This window comes from Zophobas morio, unplaced genomic scaffold (assembly GCF_036711695.1).
Source record: "Zophobas morio isolate AGI-343-1 ecotype UQ-CSIRO unplaced genomic scaffold, CSIRO_AGI_Zmor_V1 ptg000022l, whole genome shotgun sequence".
Lineage (NCBI taxonomy): Eukaryota > Metazoa > Arthropoda > Insecta > Coleoptera > Tenebrionidae > Zophobas > Zophobas morio.
In genome coordinates this window covers 814,883-836,882 of record NW_026972127.1, presented here as the reverse complement: position 1 = coordinate 836,882, position 22,000 = coordinate 814,883, and the positions used below count along the sequence as shown (strand labels likewise).

The following is a 22,000-nucleotide window of genomic DNA, read 5'->3' as shown; positions in this document are numbered from 1 at the left end:
AGGCTTTTATTAATAAATTGATATCTAGTAGGCCATGGATTTTTAACGCACGACTTTGAACATCAAACGTCAAATGTCAAATTGAACTTGATATTGTCGGTAGTAATCGAGGAGGATTCATAAACCACTAGTACAGTATTATATGGAGATAACCTAAACTACTCAAAATAATGAACGAACATCTTCAAATTGGTAACATAGTAACACACATATAAAATTTGCCAACAATCGGTTCGGTAGTTTCGGAGAAACGTTGAGAAAACATGAAAGTAGCCAGTCGCCGGAGTAGAAATGAAGTTTGAACTAAATCAATTCAAGAATTACACTAGCTCAAACAAAATTTATTGACTAATCCCCTGAAAAAGTTGATGACGTCATCCCTCAAAAACCTATTTAGTAATAAATTTGTATTTTTGAAAAATCATTCAGGATTGTATTAGGAACTTGAATATTTTTTATTTTAAATTTCAAACTTCTGTCGTCTGTCTGGGATGTGTCGATTTTCATCAGACAGATAATTATTTCATTTAAAAATATGTAAAATCTGGATTCGGTTACCGAAGCTTTTTTGTCACAGTTCCAGAAAATTCCCGATTTTCAGAGGGACACATCCATTCCTACCTAACCCTCGGGATCTTTCTGTGTATTGTCTTTGAAGCAATTTGAAAGAATGTCGGGGATCCCATGTGTTTTATTTTTGAATTAATTTGAAAGAATCTTGGGTATCTTTTGTCTTGTTTTTGAAGTAATCTGAAACAATTTCTGGGAACCCTTGTGTATAGTTTTTGAAGTGATTAAAGAATCTCAGGGAACCCGTGTCTTAGTTTTGAAGTCGTTTGAAAGAATCTCGCGGATTCTCTGTGTTTTATTTTTGAAGCAGTTTGAAAGAATCTTGGGGATCCTTTGTATTGTTTTTAAAGTAATATGGAAAAATCTCGGGATCTCTTGTCTGCAGTTTGAAGTAATTTGAAAAACTCTCGGGGATCCCTTTGTGTATAGTTTTTGAAGTAGTTTGAAAGAATTTTGGGGATCCTTTGTTTTGTTTTTGAAGTAAGTAATCTGAAACAATTTCTGGGACCCCTTATGTTTAGTTTTTGAAGTGGTTTAAGAATCTCGGAGATCCCTTCCCTTATTTTAAAAGTAGTTTGAAAGAATCTCGTGGATCCCTTGTGTTTTATTTTTGGAGTAGTTTAAAATAATCTCGGGGACCCCTTGTGTTTTGTTTTCGAAGTAGTTTGAAAGAATCTCGGGGATACCTTGTCTTGTTTTTTGAAGTACATAATTTGAAAGAATCTCGCGCACTTCTATTGTCTGGGTTTTGAAATACATAATTTGCAAGAATCTCCTGTGTTTTTATTTTTGAAGTAGTCTGAAAAAATCTCGAGCACCTCTTGCGTCTGCTTTTTGAAGTAGTTTGAAAGAATCTCGCGGATCCCATGTGTTTAATTTTTGAAGTAATTTGAAAGAATCTTGGGGATCTTTTGTTTTGTTTTTCAAGGTAATCTGAAACAATTTCTGGAAACCCGTGTGTTTACTTTTTGAAGTATTTTAGAAAGAGTCTCGCGGATCCCTTGTGTTTTATGTTTGAAGTTATTTGAAAGAATCTCGAGGACCCCTTGTGTCTAGTTTTTAAAATAGTTTGAAAGAATCTCAGGGATCCTGTGTCTTAGTTTTGAAGTATGTAGTTCGAAAGAATCTCGTGGATCCCCTGTGTTTTATTTTTGAAGTAGTTTGAAAGAATCCCGCGGATCCTGTGTGTTTTATTTTTGAAGTAGTTTGAATGAATCTCGCGAATCCTCTGTGTTTTACTTTTGAGGTAGATTGAAAGAATCTTGGAGATCATTTGTCTTGTTTTTGAAGTAATTCGGAAAAATCTCGAGATCCCTAGTCTTGATTTTGAAGTAGTTTGAAATAGTCTCGGGAATCGCTTGTGTTTTATGTGTGAAGTAATTTGAAAAACTCTCAGGGATCCCCTTATGTATAGTTTTTGAAGTAGTTTGAAAGAATCTTGGGGATCCCTTGTCTTGTTTTTTGAAGTAATTTGAAAGAATCTCGCGGAATTCTATTGTCTATATTTTGAAGTACATAATTTGCAAGAATCTCTTGTGTATTTTTTAAGTAGTCTGAAATAATCTCGAGGACCTGTTGCGTATGATTTTTGAAGTAGTTTGAAAGAATCTCGCGGATCCCCTGTGTTTTATTTTTGAAGTAATTTGAAAAAATCCTGGGGATACCTTGTCATGTTTTTGAAGCAATTTGAAACAATTTTTGGGTACCTTGTGTTTAGTTTTTGATGTGTTTAAAGAATCTCGGGGATCCATTATCTTGTTTTTGAAATAGTTTGAAAAAATCTCGGGGATCCCTTGTCTTGTTTTTTGAAGTAATTCGAAAGAATCTCGCGGACTTGTTATGTCTGGGTTTTATTTTTGAAGTAGTTTGAAATAACTTCGAGGATCTCTTGCGTCTGGTTTTTGAAGTAGTCTGGAAGAATCTCGCGTATCCCCTGTGTTTTATTTTTGAAGTAATTTGAAAGAATCCTGGGGATCCCTTGTATTGTTTTTGAAGTAATTTGAAACAAACTTTGGACTTGTGTATAGTTTTTGAAGTGGTTAAAGAATCTCGGGGATTCATTATCTTTATTTTGAAGTAGTTTGAAAGAGTCTCGAGGATTCCTTGTACTTTATGTTCGAAGTAATTTGAAAGAACCTTGGGGAGCACTTGTATCTAATTTTTGAAGTAGTTTGAAAGAATCTCATTGATTCCCTATGTTTTATTTTTGAAGTAATTTGAAAAAATCTCAGGGATCCCTTGTCTTGTTTTTTGAATCAATGTGAAAGAACCTCGGAGACCTCTTGTGTTTTATTTTTGAAGTAGGTTGAACGAATCTCGGGGACTTCTTATGTCTGGTTTTAGAAGTACAGTGGACGCCGCTTAATGTGATCACTTTGGGACTCAGACAAATTGATCACACTAACCGACTGATAATAATAAGCGAAAACCACAATCAGAGACAGTAAAACTCGAAACAAAACAAAATCATGAACAAGACAGTGTTTATTACGCTGGTAGATGAAGGTACATAAACATTAGAATTTATTTTAAATTTTGGTTACCATTCCGAGAAAGGAACCCTCGATTTACTTTGGTTGTTGTAGAAATTTGTTAAGTAAGGGCTGAATTTTTTTTTTTTTTCTCTGATAAACTGAGATTTCGTCGTTTCGACGTGTTAATTGTTGCATAAGTCTACTCAGATTTAAAACAGAAAAAATTCGTTTGTTCAAAAGTCGAAAACGCACTGATTTTAAGTCTGTTTTTGACCACTGATTGTGGTTGTATAAAATGAGTAGTACCTTTTGAGAGCATTTAAAACACAATACTAGTTTCAGTCGTTTCGCTTCTCCAAAAAAGCAATTCCCGTTTGTTTAAGAATTGCGAGATTGATCACAATAAGCGAAATATTGATCACAATAAACGGAAAAATTGTAATGCATAGGTATTGCGTGGGCCCGTTCCAAGCCATTTTGATCACACTAAGCGATTGATAACATTAACCGTGATCATATTAAGCGGCGTCTACTGTACATAATTTGTAAGAATCTAGGGAAACTCCTGTGCATTAGTTTTGAAGTAGTTTGAAAGGATCTTGAGGACCTCTTGCGTCTGTTTTTTGCAGTAGTTTAAAATGTGTTTTATGTTTGAAGTAGTTTGAAAGAAACTTGGGGATCATTTGTCTTGTTTTTGAAGTAATTCGGAAGAATCTCGGGAATCCCGTCTCTTGTTTTTGAAGTAGTTTGAAAGAATCTCGCGGATTCCTTATGTTTTATTTTTGAAGTAGTTTGAAAAAATCTCGGGATCCCTTGTCTTGTTTTTTTAATCAATTTGAAAAAATCTCGGGGACCTCTTGTGTTTTATTTTTGAAGTAGGTTGAAAGAATTTTGAGGATCATTTGTCTTGTTTTTGAAGTAATTCGGAAGAATCTCGGGAATCCCGTCTCTTGTTTTTGAAGTAGTTTGAAAGAATCTCGTGGATTCCCTATGTTTTATTTTTGAAGTAGTTTGAAAAAATCTCGGGATCCCTTGTCTTGTTTTTTTAATCAATTTGAAAGAATCTCGGGGACCTCTTGTGTTTTATTTTTGAAGTAGGTTGAATGAATCCCGGGAACTTTTTGTGTCTAGTTTTTGAAGTAGTTTGAAAGAATCTTGGGAATCTCGTCTCTTGTTTTTGAAGTAGTTTGAAAGAATCTTGGTGATACCTTGTCATGTTTTTCAAGTAATTTGAAAGAATCTCGGAATCCTGTGAAAAATAATCTCTAAAATTATCGAATCGATGGTTGTTGAATTTTATGTATTTTGAGAAGTTCCGAGTAGCTGGTAAAAAAATTAACCAAAATTTGTTAAATCATCCCCACCAACAATTTGATGTTGTCATTTCAAAACTCTGCATAATATGTTCCATCTAAATTTTATAAAATAACATATTTCTGTAATCGTGGTGTATGAATCCGTCTTGAGTTTTTTACAAAAAAATACAAATTACGTTTTACACCAGTATGGCCCGTTACACTGTGACTGACTATCTATATTTTTGAACGTGTAAGGAATATCAAAAGAAATAAAATTTTGCAAAATCAAATTTTATAAATTTTCGAAGAAACTGGATTTGTTGGGTCATTTTTTTATGGAAATCTCACATTATAGTAGAAGTATAATAAAAGGGATTCGCGAAAATTTGATTTAGTGTTGTTAACAATCTAAAAACAAAATATCTATTTTAAACAACACAAAACTGACGATTAAATATAAAAATCCCATCCCAATCTGTAATGCTCGAACGTTTGTCCAAATTTTTTAGGTAAAATCTATATGCGGAAATTTAAAAAACTTTGCAATAAAATGAAACTATAAATTCTTAAATGTTTAAAAATCTGAAACCAACAAATTTTTAGAGGAATTCTAGAACACAATCGGCAAAAATATAAAAAAAATACAGAAAAACAAGCTTCTGAAAAATGGGCAAAGGCGGTTGAAAACGATGAAAAAATAAGGAAAAAATATTTGAAGAACATAAACATGACATAACACGTACGAACTAAAAAATTTTTGAAAATTTAAAAGTGTAATTCGTAAAATTACAAAATTTGTCTTACTCTCGAGAAGTAAAAGTGTGATGTTCTCGGCCGAAACACTTCCACGATTTACGTCCTTGGTGACTCCACCAAAGTATAAAATAAAACAGTACATGATCTCTAAACCATAAATTTATTGATAAGTACTAATGTTATTTACACAATAACGTAACATATTATATATCATCCAAACACAACCGCCGTCAGGTCGCTTTCACCACCCGATCCATATAAAAATATATCATCGTAAAAATTATAAAAGAAACAATAAAAAAGATATGCAGTATCACTTCAAGTGACTCGGTAACGAAACAAACTCAGAGCGAATCCCTAACCTAGAAACCGCAACGCAACGTCACTTTGTACAAGTCTTTGCCTCAGGGGGTCGAAATCACTAGATCCTCCGACCCGGAAAATGGTGTCACAGGTAGAACTCGGGCGAGCTCTGCCCGTCGGAGTTGAGGTGCTGCATCTGCTGGCGACCCAGCTGGAGGCGCTGCTTGAGCAGGTCCCGCTCCTGGCTCACCCGCGCCAGCTCGATCTTGACCCGGTGCAGCTCGCTCTGCAGGCTGCGGTTGGTCTGCTCCAGGTCGTGGCGCTGCTGGAGCCGCTTCGAGCGGCAGTTCTGCGCGTAGCCGCGGTTCTTGAGGGTGCGCCGCTTCTGCTTGAGCCGGACGACCTCCTCGCGGGGGCAGCCGTGGAGGCGCTTGTTGAGCTCGCGCACGGACAGGGTCATGAGCATCTCGTCGTTGAGGCCGAGGTCCTCGCTGCAGGTGGAGTAGCCGCTGGTGGTGTTGTGGTTGAGGCGGGGGGAGATGGTGCTGGCGCCGGAACAGACGGACTGGGGCCTGGAAGAAAGCAGAAGTGAAGAAAGAAAAAAAAGAGAACAATTTTTTGACTAACTATAGAAGAAACTGCAAAATTTCGAAAAAAATCCACCCTTCTGTGCACTAAAAAAACGTTAAAAATGAATTACATTTTCATGACTTCACAAACTTTGTGGAGTGTATGAAAGGACAAATTTTTCATAGGCGTTTCATCACATTTATAGTAATCCTAAAAATAAGTGGTCTGGAACTTTGTATAGAAAGAAATATTAAATACAGAAAACTTTTGGATTAGTTAAAGCACAAGCGGTATCTCATCTCAATAAAAATTTGTTGGTTATTTTTTTTAGCATGCCAACTTGGCAGACAAAAATATATAAAATTTTATTTAATATAGCTTTCGAAAAATATATACTTATATAGAAAGTTTATTCGTTGTGTGAAATTTAATTTATATTGATCTCATCACAAAGGATATTATAAGAAGCCTTAGAAATTTTGTAAAACGCATTTGGTTTTAGGAGAATTTTGAATGATGGTTGAATCCGATTATAATATTAAGTCTGCTAGTAGGTCATGAAATTTATTTTTAAAATAATGATGTTGGCAACCCCAGAGCGCTCCTTTCAGTTTGACAGCGCCGCCGGTTATATAACTGTCAAATAAATTGTCAAATATCTGCAATGCCAACATCATTTTTTTTTAATAAATTTCATAGCCTACTACAGAACTTTTTTGATCAGATGATATTATGTAGTACCAAGTACCCGCTGGCTATTAACAATTGAAACCAATTTTTGTGCTGGCAGTTCTGAATTATTGGCAGCAATGCTAGGATGTCAGTTCATAGTTAGTGTTGAAAAGTTGGCAGCTACTGATTTAGGGTCATTAATGTCAATTTCACAATCAGGTTTGCCATCCTAAATTTTAAATATGTTGTCTCTGTCATTTTTTAACGCATTTGTGGAATTTTTATTTTCCATCAATTTTTTTGGAAAATTTTTGAAAATTCTGTATAAATTTTTTTTGGTTGTTTAGTAAGGTATCGCAAATACAACTTCAGATTCGTACTCTGTAAACATTTGTCTATCAGACAATATTTTTGTCGGTCCAAAAATAGCCATTTTTGGCCAATTTTTAAAAATTTTTTGAAAATTTTATCGTTTCTTGATTTTTTGAGAAGGTATCGCAAATCCTATTTCAGATTCGTATTTTGTGGACAATTGCAAATCAAATAGTATTTTTCTTAGTCCACAAAGAGCCACGCTTAACACTTTTTTGGGAAAGTTTTGGAAATTTTATTTACTTTCCTCGTTAATCTGGATATGTAGTATTGAAAATACGTTTTCGAATTTATCATCTGTGGAGAATTCTGTATAAGGCAGAATTTGTTTCCACTGGAACAGAGGCACGTTTAACTATTTTTTGGAAAAATTTTGAAAATTCTGTGTAGTTTTTTTTTTGTCGTATAGTGAAGTATAAAAAATTTTAATCATCTGTTTTTGTTCTTTTTTTGAGGTGGCATCGCAAATACAATTTTAAATTCGTATTTTGTGAACAATTACACATAAAAACGTATCTTTCTTAGTCCACATGAGCAACTTTTAACACTTTTTTGGAAATTATATTTCCACTTTCCTCGCTCATCCGGAGATGTATCGCAAATATATTTTCAGATTTGTCAACTATGGAAAATTCTCTATAAGGCAGCATCTGTTTCCACTGGAATAGTCACGTTTTACTATTTTCTTGGAAAATTTTTGAAAATTCTGTCTAGATTTTTTGTTGTTTAGTGAGGTATCGCAAACACGACTTCAGATTCGTTGTCTGTGCGATTAATTACCCATAACACATCTTTCTCGGTCCAAAAATGCCACTTTTGGCGATTTTTGGAAATTTTTTAAAATCTAATCTTCTCTTCTCTTGAGTTTTTGAGGAGGTTTCGCAAATATAATTTAAAATTCGTATTTTGTGGACAATTGCACAAAAAACAATATCTTTCTCAGTCCACAAGAGCCACTTGACACACTTTTTTGGAAAATTTTTGGAAATTATATTTCCACTTTCCTCGCTCATCCGGAGATGCATCGCAAATATAGTTTTGGATTTGTCATCTGTGGAGAATTTTCTATTAAGGCAGTATCCGCCGTTTCCACTGGAATAGAGACACTTTAAAGTATTTTTTGGAAAATTTTTGAAAATTCTGTCTAGATTTCTTTGGTTGTTTAGTGAGGTATCGCAAACACGACTTCAGATTCGTAGTCTGTAAACAATTGTCTATAAGACAACATCTTTCTCGGTCCAAAATAACCCACTTTTGGTCATTTTTTGGAAAATTTTTGAAAATTTTATGCCCTCTTTCCTTGTTTGTTTTGAAGAGTTATCGCAAACACAATTTCAAATTCGTATTTTGTGGGCTAATGCGCATAAAACAATATCTTTCTTAGTCACAAAACAGCCACTTTAACACCTTTTTGGGAAATTTTTGGAAATCATATTTCCACTTTCGTTGCTCATCCGGAGATGCATCCCAAATATATTTTCGGATTTGTCACCTGTGGAGAACTCTCTATTAAGGCAGAATCTGTTTCCGCTGGAATAGAGTCATGTTTTACTATTTTTTCGGAAAATTTTTCAAAATTCTATCTAGACTTTTTTTGGTTATTTAGTCAGGTATCGTACACACGACTTCCGATTCGTCTTATGTATATAATTGTCTATAAGACATCATCTTTTTCGATCCAAAACCACATTTTTGACCATTTTTTGGAAAATTTTTGAAAATTTTACTTCCGTTTTTCTTGGTTATTTGAGAAGATATCGCAACAACGATTATAGATTCATATTTTGTGGACAACTGTTTAAAAACTGTATCTTCCTAGGTCCACAAAGAGTCACTTTTATCGCTTTCTCGGAAAATTTTTGGAAATTTGTCTATAAGACAGTATCTTTCTTGGTCCAAAAAGAGCCACTTTTGGCTATTGGAAATTTGTTGAAAATTTAATCTCCGCTTTTCTAGGTTATTAGAGAAAGTATCCCAAATACGATTCCAGATTCATTTTTTGTGGATAATTGCACACGAAACACTTTTTTTTGGAAAATTTTTGGAAATGTTATTTTGTTTCCGCGCTCATCTGGAGATGTATCGCAAATACATTTTCGGATTTGTCATTTGTGGAAAATTCTCTATTAAGTTAGCATCCGGTTTCACTAAAATAGAAACACGTTTATCAACTTTTTTGAAAAAATTTTGAAAATTCTGTCTAGATTTTTTTGGTTTAGTGAGTAACGCAAATAGACTTGAGATTCATACTCTGTAGACAACTGCACATAAGACAGCATTTTTCTTTGTAAAAAAAAATTTTTCGCCAAATTTTGGAAAATTTTATTTTGGTTTTTTTTATTATTAGAGAAAGTGTCGCAAATACAATTTCAGATTTGTCTTTTGTGGATAATTGCATATAAAACACTATTTTTCTTAGTCCGCAGAGAACCGCTTTTAACACTTTTTTGGAAAATTTTTGGAAATTTTATTTCCACTTTCCTGACTCATCTGGATTTGTACCGCAATTACATTTTCGGATTTGTCATCTGTGGAAAATTCTCTATAAGGCAGCATCAGTTCCACTGCAATAGAGACACGTTTTACTAGTTTTTGGAAAATTTTTGGTTATTCTGTCTAGTTTTTTTTTTGGTTTTTTGATGAAGTATCGTAAATAGACTTCAGATTCATACTCTGAGGACAACTGCTTATAAGACAGCATCTTCCTTGGTCCAAAAAGAGCCAGTTTTGGCCCAATTTTGAAAATTTTATCTTCGCTTTTCTTGGTTCTGGATTCTGGATTCTTAATTTTTCTTGGTTATAGAGAAAGTATCGCAAATGAGATTTCAGATTCGTTTTTTGTGCATAATTGCATATAAAACACTATTTTTCTTAGTCTGCAAAAAACCGTTTTTAACACTTCCTTGAAAAATTTTTGGAAATGTTATTTCCACTTTCCTATCTCATCTGGAGATGTGTCACAAATACATTTTCGGATTTGTCACTTGTGGAGAATTCACTAAAAGCAGCATCTTTTTTTCACTGGAATAGACACGTTTAACTATTTTTTGGAAAATTTTTGAAAATCCTGTCTAGATTTTTTTGGTACCGCAAATCGACTTCAAATTCGAACTGTATAAACAATCGTCTACAAAATGAGTTAAATAAGTAAATTGTGTGAATTATTTAATTTTCTACTATTGTTATTGGTTATCCATAAATTATAAATTCTGTTTAAACAAATCAATAATAAATAAAGTCATCGTTTCTGAAAATGAAATGTAAAATTTGGTTATTCAAACATTTTTTTTAACAAATAATAAAATTGTAATAATTGTAACTGGAATTTACTTGTCAAACTTTTAAGACTACGTCATCAGTTTGATGGAGGGGATGTGTGGACAAATTTTGAGTAACGTTTTACCAAATCGACAGATTTAAAGAACGTCAGTTAAAAATAATTACATCCATTTTTCTACATTTGCGCCAATTAGAATACAGAAAACCCTAAACACAATGAATACACAATTTTCACACTAGAAGACTTTCCTAAACGAACAACCTCAAATAACAATTACCCTAAAATACCAACACTACGGCAACAATTTTACTAACTTAATTTTAGCCGTAATGTTGGTTGATTCGTATCTGTTGTTAGAAAAAATTAGTCTCATATTAGTAGACAGATCTTCCCCCGCTCCTGAAGTATAGTCCTACAAATCTACTTTTTTCGAAAAAAATAGATAATACCGGTCACAGTGTAGGAAAAAAAGCACTGTTGTTTTATAAAATTTACTGGATACTTAAATTAAAATCCAAAGCGGATTCATAAACAACAAGTAGAGGAGTATGCTTTTTTATAAATTTTATGACATTTAATAGCATTTACCGTCACAAAACGTCGAGAGAACATGACTGTAGCCATTCGTCGGATGAACTCTATTATAATTCATTCTTAGCTTATGCTCGGGAAGTAAAAATGAAAGTTGATGCTGGAAATGCAAAAACTTGAACTTCCACAAGAGTTCGAACTTTTATTTTTCTTATTTAATAAAATTGATGAAGAATGTTGACCTCACGGCGTACGTAGGGTGCTACTTACGCGTTCACGTCACTTACACTTTTTCAAAAACAAATAGTCTCAAATATTTCCGCACCACAATTTAACAAACACTTCTTCGAAATAATTTTAAATAAAACTATTATTTCTTGGCTTTAGCTCGAATAACGCACAACAAAGCTCAAACGAATTTTACAGGAATACCACCAGTTTTAAAATTTTCAATTCGCTATTTTTGATTCACCTCTACATATGAAATATAGCGAGCGCAGCGAGCGTCATGTACCAACAAAATTTACATATTTAAAAGGAAACTAGCCGTTTAATCCGTGCTTCACATCCCTCAATTCCAAGATTTTCGTAGTGAGTTGTGTGATCAAGATATACCAAACATAGCAATGAAAATATACAATTATAAATTTAATTTTTTTGTAGCTAGAAGACATGTCGGGACGTCACTGATTAACTTTTTTAGTTGACAAAATTAACTGCTCAAGATTCTCTAAAATTCTGGAAGCAGAGTGACGATATCAAAATTTTGAGTATTTTTCCTAAGTAAATATTAAAATATCGAAAATTTTTCAAAATTTCGGATTTTAAGTACTTGCATTTCAAAATGACGAGTCTGTGATATTAAATAATTTATAAGCATTAGGAGAATGGGCGAAATGTTTGAGTTTTTAAATTTTTAAAATAGGCAAAAATTTTTGTAACATCCATTTTTTGATAGTTCACACAATCGTCACATTTTTGAAACCGAATTCTCCAACTATAACACCAAAAGCGGATATCAAAAACTACTATCGGAAAACAAAGTCATTCTGAAGCTTCAGTATCTATTTAGATTGTATTTATTTAAATTATTTAAATACTTGTATGTTAATTACCAAACAATGTATGTATATCAAAGCATCAAACATCATTAACACTTAACCTTTCACTACAGATGTAAATATGACCCATATTATCCACGTGGTTTTTTAAAAATTATAATGATAACAACATATCTACAATAATTCAGCTTGAAATAATTTCCAAATGAAGCAAAAAAGTAATGATAAAATCGAATGCAATGAACTTGTGAAATGCACATGTGCCACGTATTGATAACAGAATAATTATATCAAAATTTCTACATTAAAAATACATTTTGATTTTATGGTTTGAAATGATCTTAAAATCACCTCTGGTATCAACGACAATAAGACTAACAATAGAATCAATGACTTGACAACCAACACAATCACTTCATCCGTCGCCAAAATAGAACAAAGATTCACTTGATAAATGAACAAATATCAATCTCGTGACAATTTTGAAAGTCCGTTTGTCCAGTAGAACTTACAGATTTAATATCAATTTGATATTTAACTTCTAAAATTCTTACTTCATTCGTTGCCAAAACGCGACCAAACAAGAATTCTGGATCCAAGACGCATGTACTCAGAAGAACTCGCTGCCAATATCAATTTGATATTTGGTTCAAGCCCACCACTTCACTTATCAAAACAGAAACAGCAACAGCAATCAACGTTGTCGACAGCTTCTGATCAAAGGAAGAACAAGAACAGCCCATACCTTTGGTGGATGATATGGTGGCTGCCGTTGTCCATGACCATCCCCGATGGGATGTACTCCCGCCGCTCCCAGTCCGGCTCCCCGCCCATGCAGTGCAGGGGGCGCAGGTCCAGGGGCTGCGGCTCCGGGCGCATCGTCTGCGGGAACCACATCATTTCGTCCATCATGTTCGGCGGTCGGCAGTTGACCGGGGAGTTGCTCGGCGGCGTCTCCGGCGGCGTGCCGGGGTCGTTCATCAGCGTCATGTTGACCAGCACCGGCTGCTGGGGGTAGATGGGGTCCGGGGGCGGCGACAACGGCGGCATCCTGCGCTCGTCCGGCCACTGGCGGCAGCGCTCCCAGTCCGCCTCCGCCATCCGCTTGTCCTCGCTCTTCACCGTGACGCCCTCCAGGTGGTCGAGGACGAAGTCCTGCACGTATTCTTCTGCTAGATGCTGGTCCTCTTGGTCCATCCTGGCATGTGCACCGACAGTCTGCTGCATACGCACTGACACCCGTTTTCGCGTGGCATTCGAATGTCGCGGCGGCGGCGGAATGCGACTGAGAGCGGCGGCGGCCCGCGCGGCGGTTCGAGGGGGGCGGCGACTCGCTGGCACCGCCCCCGCCGCCGACGATAGGTGCGGGCGATTCCGCCGCCGAAATTTGTTTATACCTCTGTAGCCAGTCATCACGGGGGATATTCGCACCATATTGTTGTTAGAGGGCTCTATAGCGCCCATATTGCGACGGTGAAGTGCGACGTACCTATGCGGAGATGGGTTGGAGGGTTTTATTAAAAGGGTTTCGGAGCGCGAACGAACACTACAACTACTGCTGGATGGCCCGGCTTGATTTATCACCCTTGAAAGTCCGATAATATCGGACTTTTTCAGGGAGAGCTTTAAATTATTGATCTTGGGGGATTTCGGGCGGCAGCGGACCGACGCTCAAACAAATTGATTACGGGGTATTGTTTTTCAGCGTTTAGAAAGTGGACCACACGATACCAAAAAACACAACAAGAATTTACCAAAAAATATTACAAATATGTACTTCCAAAGCTTTAGAAGCTTAATAGGGCTTTAAAACTCTTCAGGTCAGGTTTTTCGAGCAGCCTTATTAAAAGTGGAGACATTATTCTTACAATTTATGATCATCTAATGATTTTGGAACACATAATATATTAAAAAAAATTGGTCTAAAGAGTTTAGACAGTACTTCCCTCGCTGTCGGAAACGTGACGACTGCATGCCTATTATGTTTTTTTTTCGCAGTGGATTTCAAAGAATTCGGTTTTGTAGTTCCTGAGTAAATCAATAAAATAAATTTACGCATTCATTAATTTTTTTGAGTCACCCTGTATATGCAAATCCAAAAAAAATCAATGGAGTGATAAATCACAAGTACAGACTCATCATATTTTGTACAGTTTAGATAGGATTTATTCGGCAAACTTTCGAGCTGACGTCATCAATTTTTTGGAGGGGATAAGCAAATGTATTTTGACTAAACATTTATTATGCTCTTTATAACCTTAAAACATCTGCAAGATTTCAAAGCATTCGGTTTTGCAGTTCATGATTAAATCAAAAAAATAAATTTACGCATTCATTAATTTTTTTGAGTCACCCTGTATATGCAAATCCAAAAAATATGAATGGAATGATAAATTACAAGTACAGACTCATCATATTTTTACAGTTTAGATAGGATTTATTCGGTAAACTTTCGAGCTGACGTCATTAATTTTTTGGAGGGGATAAGCAAATATATTTTGACTAAACATTTATTATGCTCTTTATAACCTTAAAACATCTGCAAGATTTCAAAGCATTCGGTTTTGTAGTTCCTGATTAAATCAATAAAATATACTTACGCATTCATTAATTTTTTTGAGTCACCCTGTATATGCAAATCCAAAAAATATGAATGGAGTGATAGATCACAAGTATAGACTCATCATATTTTGTACATTTTAGATATGATTTATTCCACAAACTTTTGAGCTGACGTCATCAAGTTTTTGGAGGGGATAAGCAAATATTTTTTGACTAAAGATTTATGATGCTCTTTATAGCCTTAAAACATCTGCAACATTTCAAAGCATTCTGGTTAGCAGATTAAAAATTAAATTTCAAAATGTTGTTTTATAATTTTGATTTTTTTTCCAAAAATCTGGACGTTTCGGGTGAAAAGTCGATTCAGAGTTGTAAACTACATGTGTAGGACTATGCTATTTTATACAATTGAAAACCCATTTACTATGTACAATTTTGAAGTGACGTCATCGCATTAGTGGTGGGGATGATTAGACAAATTTTAGTTAGCGTTTTACCATCTACATGATATTCTTAATATAAGTACAAAATTTCACAACAATCGGTCGAGTACTTTCGGAGATTATCTGTCTAATAAAATCCGGGACAACAGACGGACAGACGGACGGACAGACGGACGGACAGACGGACGGACAGACGGACGGACAGACGGACGGACAGACGGACGGACAGACGGACGGACAGACGGACGGACAGACGGACGGACAGACGGACGGACAGACAGACGGAAATGGGAGACCTATTTCTTCGTCTTCTAGGGGTCATGAAAGATCGAGAAAACGTAAAAGTAGAGAGTCGGCCGACGGACTCGATTACAATACTTCCTTTGCTTACGCTCGGGAAGTAAAAATAAGTATTGCTCAATCCAACGGACAATTTTCTCAGTAATTAGAAATAACAGCAGTCAGAAAATCATCTTCCTTTCATAATGAATTTTTTTCGTGGCTTCCCTTACACGATCCAATATAATTACCAAACAATCGGTATTTTCTTTTAATTTTCTGATCCATAAATGACCAATGAACAAGCTAAATTTGAAAAGATAGACACTTCTATTTGACGGCCCTTCAATTACCAAAGGGTTAGAAACAATTTTCAGAGAACTTGGTGCAAAAGTTGTTTATGCTTCAGGTATGAGTTTTCAAAATCTTCTGGGCAGGGTCTAACGAAAAATCTGGTTTTCGTGAAATTCGTTATAAAGATTATACCTATTCAGATAAAAATTTGACAAACGAGGTCAGTTATCGTAGATACACTGGTCACTGCAGATTCAGGTTTTCTCCCCACTCTTCTCTCTTCATCTATCTCATGAAGAGTAAATGACAACGCAATCCAATGACAGTCAGTCTTCAGGTTTTGTTTTCTCTATAAGTGTGAAGATGCCAACGTAACTGGCGAAACGTGTCGACATCTGTATCAAACTTTTTAGGTGTTCTAGGTACGTTGTGTTGTTGTAGTGCGCCGAATAATGAAAGTGAAAATTTTTCTTAAATGGTCACAAGGTTTGTAAATTGTAGGTATTTTCGTTGTAGTTTATTAAATTATATTTTGAACAGTCGGACGTCGACAGCACCCTTGACACCTTCTTTTTTAAATCATAGAAATGTACCTATTTAATAGTGGAATATGAAAATTTTTAGTTACAAATTCTAGCTAGTTTCAGAAACACTTCTAATTTTTCTTTACTTTTAGGCTTTTTCGACGTTTCATGACCCCTAGTGTATGAAAAAGTAGGTCCCCGTTTCCGTCTGTCTGTCCTCCGTGGTCTGTAGCCTGTTGTCTGTAGCCGTCTGTATCAACTTTTATTACACATCTCTGAAACTATGGACCTATTGTTCTTAAATTTCGTGTAGATGGTAAAATGGTAACCAAATTTGGATAATCATCCCGACCAGCAATCTCCAAAATACAATAGTAATTTGTTTTTTATTGTATTCCATAATACTATACACTTGTGGTGTATGAATCCGTTTTGAGTTTTTACCCTACACGCCCAAATTTTTGAAAAAAAAAATCAAAATTGTTAGAAATGTTGCGAAAATAGTGGATATGTTTCAAAGTACTTCAGGGGCGAGGAAAATACTGGATCTTCATACGCTAGCATATATCACAGTTGAAAAAATCACGTTGGTGTTGTTTTTTTGATCGAAGAAATGCATAGGTAAATTCCATTTGACAGAATTGTTGAAAAGTGTCAATTTTATGATACTGAAAAATGAGGTTAGGTTGTATCATGATGACTTTTTCAGTTGAACACCCGATTAACTAAAATAATAGCCTACTTTTGATTTTGTTTTAAATCTTAGATTCTACCCTTGTCAAAATAGAATTCAATTCCCACTGTCCAGTAATTAAAATAAGTCAGTGAAATAGAGAAAAAAGGTGGGCGGAGCTGAGTTTAGCTTTTTTCTAAGAATCTACTAAGCAATAGTAGCCCCGCCCATTGACACCCTCGTCGTTCCAGTGACTACTCTTATTATTATGCAGTCTTACCTTAGCAAATAATAGCCCCGCCCACCCGCCCTCTATTTTCTTAGAACGTATGTCATTTGCCAAAATTAGTCTTATCTTAGCAGGTACTTGGCCCGCCCACCCGCCCTCTCTTTTCTTAGAGGATATATTATGTGCCAAAATCAGTTCTATCTTAGCAAATACTAACAAAAAAAAAATGAAAAATTGAAGACGTCAAAAACTGAAAAATCGAAAAATAGATACATAATTAAAAATTGAAAACTAGTGAAATTCTTTCTTTAGAGCCAATAAGAACGAATCATCAAAATGGAGTAGGGGTGGGTGGGCGGGGCCACTTTTTACTTTGTTTTAAATCTTAGATTCCACCGCTTGTCAAAATAGAATTCAATTCCCACTGTACAGTAAATAAAATAAGTCAGTGAAATAGAGACAAAAGGTGGGCGGAGCTGAGTTTAGCTTTTTTCTTAAGAATGTACTAAGCAAGCAGTAGCCCCACCCACTGACACCCTCGTCGTTTCAGTGACTACTCTTATTATTAAGCAGTCTTACCTTAACAAACATTAACCCCGTCCACCCGCCCTCTATTTTCTCAGAGTGTATGTCATTTGCCAAAATTAGTTTTGTCTTAGCATGTACTAGGCCCGCCCACCCGCCCTCCCTCTTCTTAGAGGATATGTTATTTGCCAAAATCAGTTCTATCTTAGCAAATACTAATAAAAAAAAATAAAAATTGAAGACGTCAAAAATTGAAAAATCGAAAAGTGGATACACAGTTAAAAATTGAAAACTCGTGAAATTCTTTCTTCAGAGCCAATAAGAATAAATGATCCGAACGGAATAGGGGTGGGTGGGCGGGGCTACTTATTATTTTGCTTTAAATCTGAAATTCCACCTCTTGTCAAATTAGATTTTAATTCCCACTGTACAGTAAATAAAATAAGTCAGTGAAATAGAGGCAAAAGGTGGGCGGAGCTGAGTTTAGCTTTTTTCTTAAGAGTCTTGTAAGCAAGCAGTAGCTCCGCCCACTAACCCCCTCTTCTTCGTTCCAGTGATTACTCTTATTATAGTATGCATTCTTACCTTAGCAAATACTAGCCCCGCCCACCCGCCCTCTCTTTTCTTAGAAGGTATGTCATCTGCCAAAGTCAGCTTTATCGTAGCAGATACTAACCCCGCCCACCCGCCCTCGCTTTTCTTAGAGTGTATGTCATCTGCCAAAATTAGTCTTATCTTAGCATGTACTAATTAGAAAAAAATAAAATTGTAACTTCATTGCAATAATTGAAAAGTACAAAATCAACTAAAAAAATCTTAACTGCTAAAAAATCAAAATATGTATATCAATTATATTCCTACTGTTTTGGGTCACATGATAGTAGCTGCCAAGATAAGACTGATTTTGGCAAATCACATGCCTTCTAAGAAACGAGAGGGTGGGTGGGCGGGGCTAGTATCTGCTAAGATAAGACTGAAATGGCTGATGAGATACTTTCTAAGAAAAGAGAGGGTGGGTGGGCGGGGCTAGTTCTTACTAAGATAAGCGTGATTTTGGCAAATGAGATACCTTCTAAGAAAAGAGATGGTGGGTGGGCGGGGCTAGTACCTGTTAAGATAGTACTGATTTTAGCAAATGACGTACCCTCGAAGAACTTTAATTAAATTATTATGAGAAAAGACACTAGAGGCTCCAAAGCACTTCCAAATTCTTTCCAAACAGGAATACCTAGAACCTCAAAATTGTTTTAAATTTTTCAAAAAAAAGAAAACTGGGTCTCAAAATTAACTCAAAAACTGGTAAGGTTAGAATTTTTCAAAAACAGGACACTAAAGTCCCCCAAAATTGTTTTAAATAATTTAGAAAAAAAGTCCCCCCACCCACCCTCTATTTTCTTAGAGGGATCTCATTTGCCAAAATCGATCTTTTTTCAGCAGGTACTTACTTAATATTTTGGATGGCTAGAAAAGGAGAAAAAATTTCCAATTTTTTACCTCTTTAACCATTTTCAGGTACAGAAAAAATACCTTTTACCTACAAGGTGTTTTAAAATTAAATTCATAAAGTAGGGAAAAATATAATTCTGCGTATTGAAAATGGAAAAACGACTGAAAAGATCTAATTAAAAAAAATGTATTTGCAGATTGCAACTAATTTTATTTAGTTTTTTGAGGCATAACTGACAACTTAGTTTTCCTTAATAGAACACCCTATATATTTTTAGACATTTTAATTAACCTCTTCCTAGGTTTTATAACCATAGTTTATTTTAGAAATTCTGATGCGACATTGCCACGTTATTCCAATTTTCTGGATTTTTTTGGTAACGTAAGGGTTAACAAAAAAATAACAATCATGTTATATTTTAGATCGTGTTGGAATATTTCAGGGAGAGATAAACCGAGGTAAGAGCTATATTGTGGTATCAATTCAATTAAATTTTAACATACGGCGTATTTATAAAAAAAATTATAACCCACAAATTTCTAACATGAATATTTCAGTGTTTTCAAACAGGACACCCCGTGTATTTTTTGTTCTCGTTCTGTCAATATATCAATTTACCTCTGAAAAAAGTAAAAAATTGCAATAACTATCAATTTTAAATATACTAAAAGGAACAAAAATAGAAGAAAATGTAGTAAGAAAATACAGGTTGTTTCATTTGAAAAAACCCACATCGATATTTGAAAATTGTAAAAATTATTGTTTTATAATTAACCTGTATATTAAGACTCAACTTTATTTGCAACATAAGAAAGACGTACCTTTTTTTTACCTCCTATTATAATTTTTTTGTGAACCGTTCCATAAAAATCTGAAGAAAACTGGAACAACGTGACAACAGCGCATCTGAACTTGAACATTGTAGTAATTTGAAAGAATTTCGAAAACCACTTGTGCCTTGTTTTCGAAGTCATCTCAAAAATCTTGAAAACTACTTTTGTTTTGGTTTTGAAGTAATTTGAAAGAATCTCGGGAACCCTTTGTGCCTGATTTTTGAAATAGTTTAAAATAATGTTAGGAACCCCAAGATTTGGTGTTTTCATGCTATAATTTTTTAAAGAAAACGTATGTGATTGAATTCTCAGTGATAAATTCCTGGACATTTTAAACAGAATGTTTCCTATATTTTAGATAATATTGCAATTACGACTAAAAAATTCCAAAATTGGAAAAAACCGAAAGGGAAGAAGTTTTAATCGAATAAATCAGTAACAAGTACTAGATAGCGACAATTTTTTTTTACAGTTATATGCGCTTTAACTAAACGTCAACTGTCCTCCACATGACCAAAATTCGTTGGAATTACCAACCCTCGCAGAAAAATCCCGCCCCACCGCAATTTCCCCGACAAAACGCGTTTAATTAATGAGCGCTTAAACGCCGAATTGTGCAAGAATATGTGTCGATTTGCTCCAATTCCTCATTTGGCGGAATTGTTAGGTGGTGAGCGAGCGAGGGTGGCCCCATTCAGGCGTAGAACAATGCCGTTATTACGTCAGTCTAAATGACAGAATGCATGTTGACTTATTAGCTGATCTTCCGGGGATTCGACTATTATTTATGTTACCCTCGGGAGGGCTGATGACATTCTGACGACACTCGCAGGACAGCATTATTATGTATACGCAGAACAGTTATTAACCTGTTGACGTCAGATGAGCAAACTTTGGGGACGTCGTTGACGAGATAATCTTGCGGAAAAAATCGATTTCATTCGAAATTACGTATCGATGAGTGGATGGCCTTTGGAGCTTTATTAATGGATCGCGCGATTAGGATTTTTGCAAGTCGACGAAATTTTGCGGAAATGAGGGTAAATAAACATGGTGGAAAGGTTAATGGCTTGATAGTCGGAGAGAGAGAGATTTTCCATTCATAATAATAGTTGGTGCGGGAAGATTGTGGGACTAGTTCTAGTGCTAGACTACAACTATTTGGAGCTTTAAATCAATAGAATATTCCACATATTCGTACGTCGCTCTTACTTATTTCTTGGTTATACCCTGCTATTGTTGTATGGCTTTACACACACTAAATAAAAAATTAAACACTCAAATACATACAGCGAAAAATTAAGTTGTGTGTTCCAAATCATAATTTGTACAACTATGTTGCAAATCTGTGAAATGAACCACGACGTGACGTATTTTGCGCTGATAAGGATTCAGGATCATGAATTAAATGTGCGGAGCTTATAAAAATTTCCTTCTTAAAATAGAGTTTTACTATCGTTATCAAGGTCAAAGATTATTATTAATTAATACCAGAGAGAAATCGCTCCAAAATAGACATGGTTCAATTTTGAAATTTTTTCCACATATGTATCTACTTATAATCAAGAGATCTCCGAAATTCTTTCAAACTATGTACTAATACTACCTAATTTTTCTAATGTCTTTTGTGGTTCATAAGTATATAGGCACCATTTGGTCTAAAGTTATGTCGTTTAATTTTGTTTAATTTGATTTTGCTTTTAATTTGGCTTCCAAAGCTAATTCTAAAATGTCCTTATATAATTTTGATTCTTTTTCCAAAAAACTGAATGTGTAGGGTACAAACTCAACACGGATTCATAAACCACAAATGCAAGAGTGTGTTATTTTATAAAATTTAAATAATATTCGACTAAATTTTAAGATGACGTCTTCACTTTAGGGGTGGGGCAGTAGTTCAATATGTATAACTTTTTAACTCAGAATTTTTTTGCTTAGTTTTCTTAATCAAAAAAGTTAAGTTATAATATTTTAATAATAAATCAACAAATTTTGATTGAAATTAAATGTCACTCTCAACCATGTCAGATTTCGACTTAATTCAACTTTTTATGTCCATAATACATCGAAAGAATTCGACTATTAAGCACGTATAAATGCTGGTGATTTTGTGTTAAAATAAAATTTTATTGATTTTGTCTCCTGAAAACAGAGGAAAAGGCTGACTTCAATTAAGATACAATGGAGCAAAACATTCTGAAGTTTTTTGAGTAAGTGGCTATTATTTTGATAATTATTTTAGTTACGCCACTGGGTCACATTGACGATTGTTTAATTTCTGAAATCATGTCAAAATTTTGCCGA

The 22,000-nt window shown here is 34.8% G+C and overlaps 1 protein-coding gene across 1 annotated transcript; it reads right to left on the bottom strand.

Annotated features, from left to right (window-relative positions):
* Positions 1–5,319: 5,319 nt before the first annotated feature.
* LOC135133815 (transcription factor MafA) lies at positions 5,320–20,536 on the bottom strand. Its single transcript, XM_064062337.1, has 3 exons — positions 20,491–20,536; positions 12,633–13,557; positions 5,320–5,973 (listed from the first exon to the last, which is right to left on the bottom strand). The coding sequence occupies exons 1-3, from the start codon at positions 20,534–20,536 to the stop codon at positions 5,547–5,549; spliced, it is 1,398 nt and encodes a 465-aa protein (XP_063918407.1). The 3' UTR covers positions 5,320–5,546.
* Between the last annotated feature and the right edge of the window lie 1,464 nt (positions 20,537–22,000).

Excerpts from the sequence above, each read along its gene's own strand:
- LOC135133815 (XM_064062337.1), bottom strand. The coding sequence starts at position 20,536 with ATGCTGTCCTGCGAGTGTCGTCAGAATGTCATCAGCCCTCCCGAGG. Across the intron at positions 13,558-20,490 it reads TGTCATCAGCCCTCCCGAGG|CGTCGGTCCGCTGCCGCCCG; the intron begins GTAACATAAATA and ends AATTTGTTTGAG. Across the intron at positions 5,974-12,632 it reads CACCATATCATCCACCAAAG|GCCCCAGTCCGTCTGTTCCG; the intron begins GTATGGGCTGTT and ends GCTTTCTTCCAG.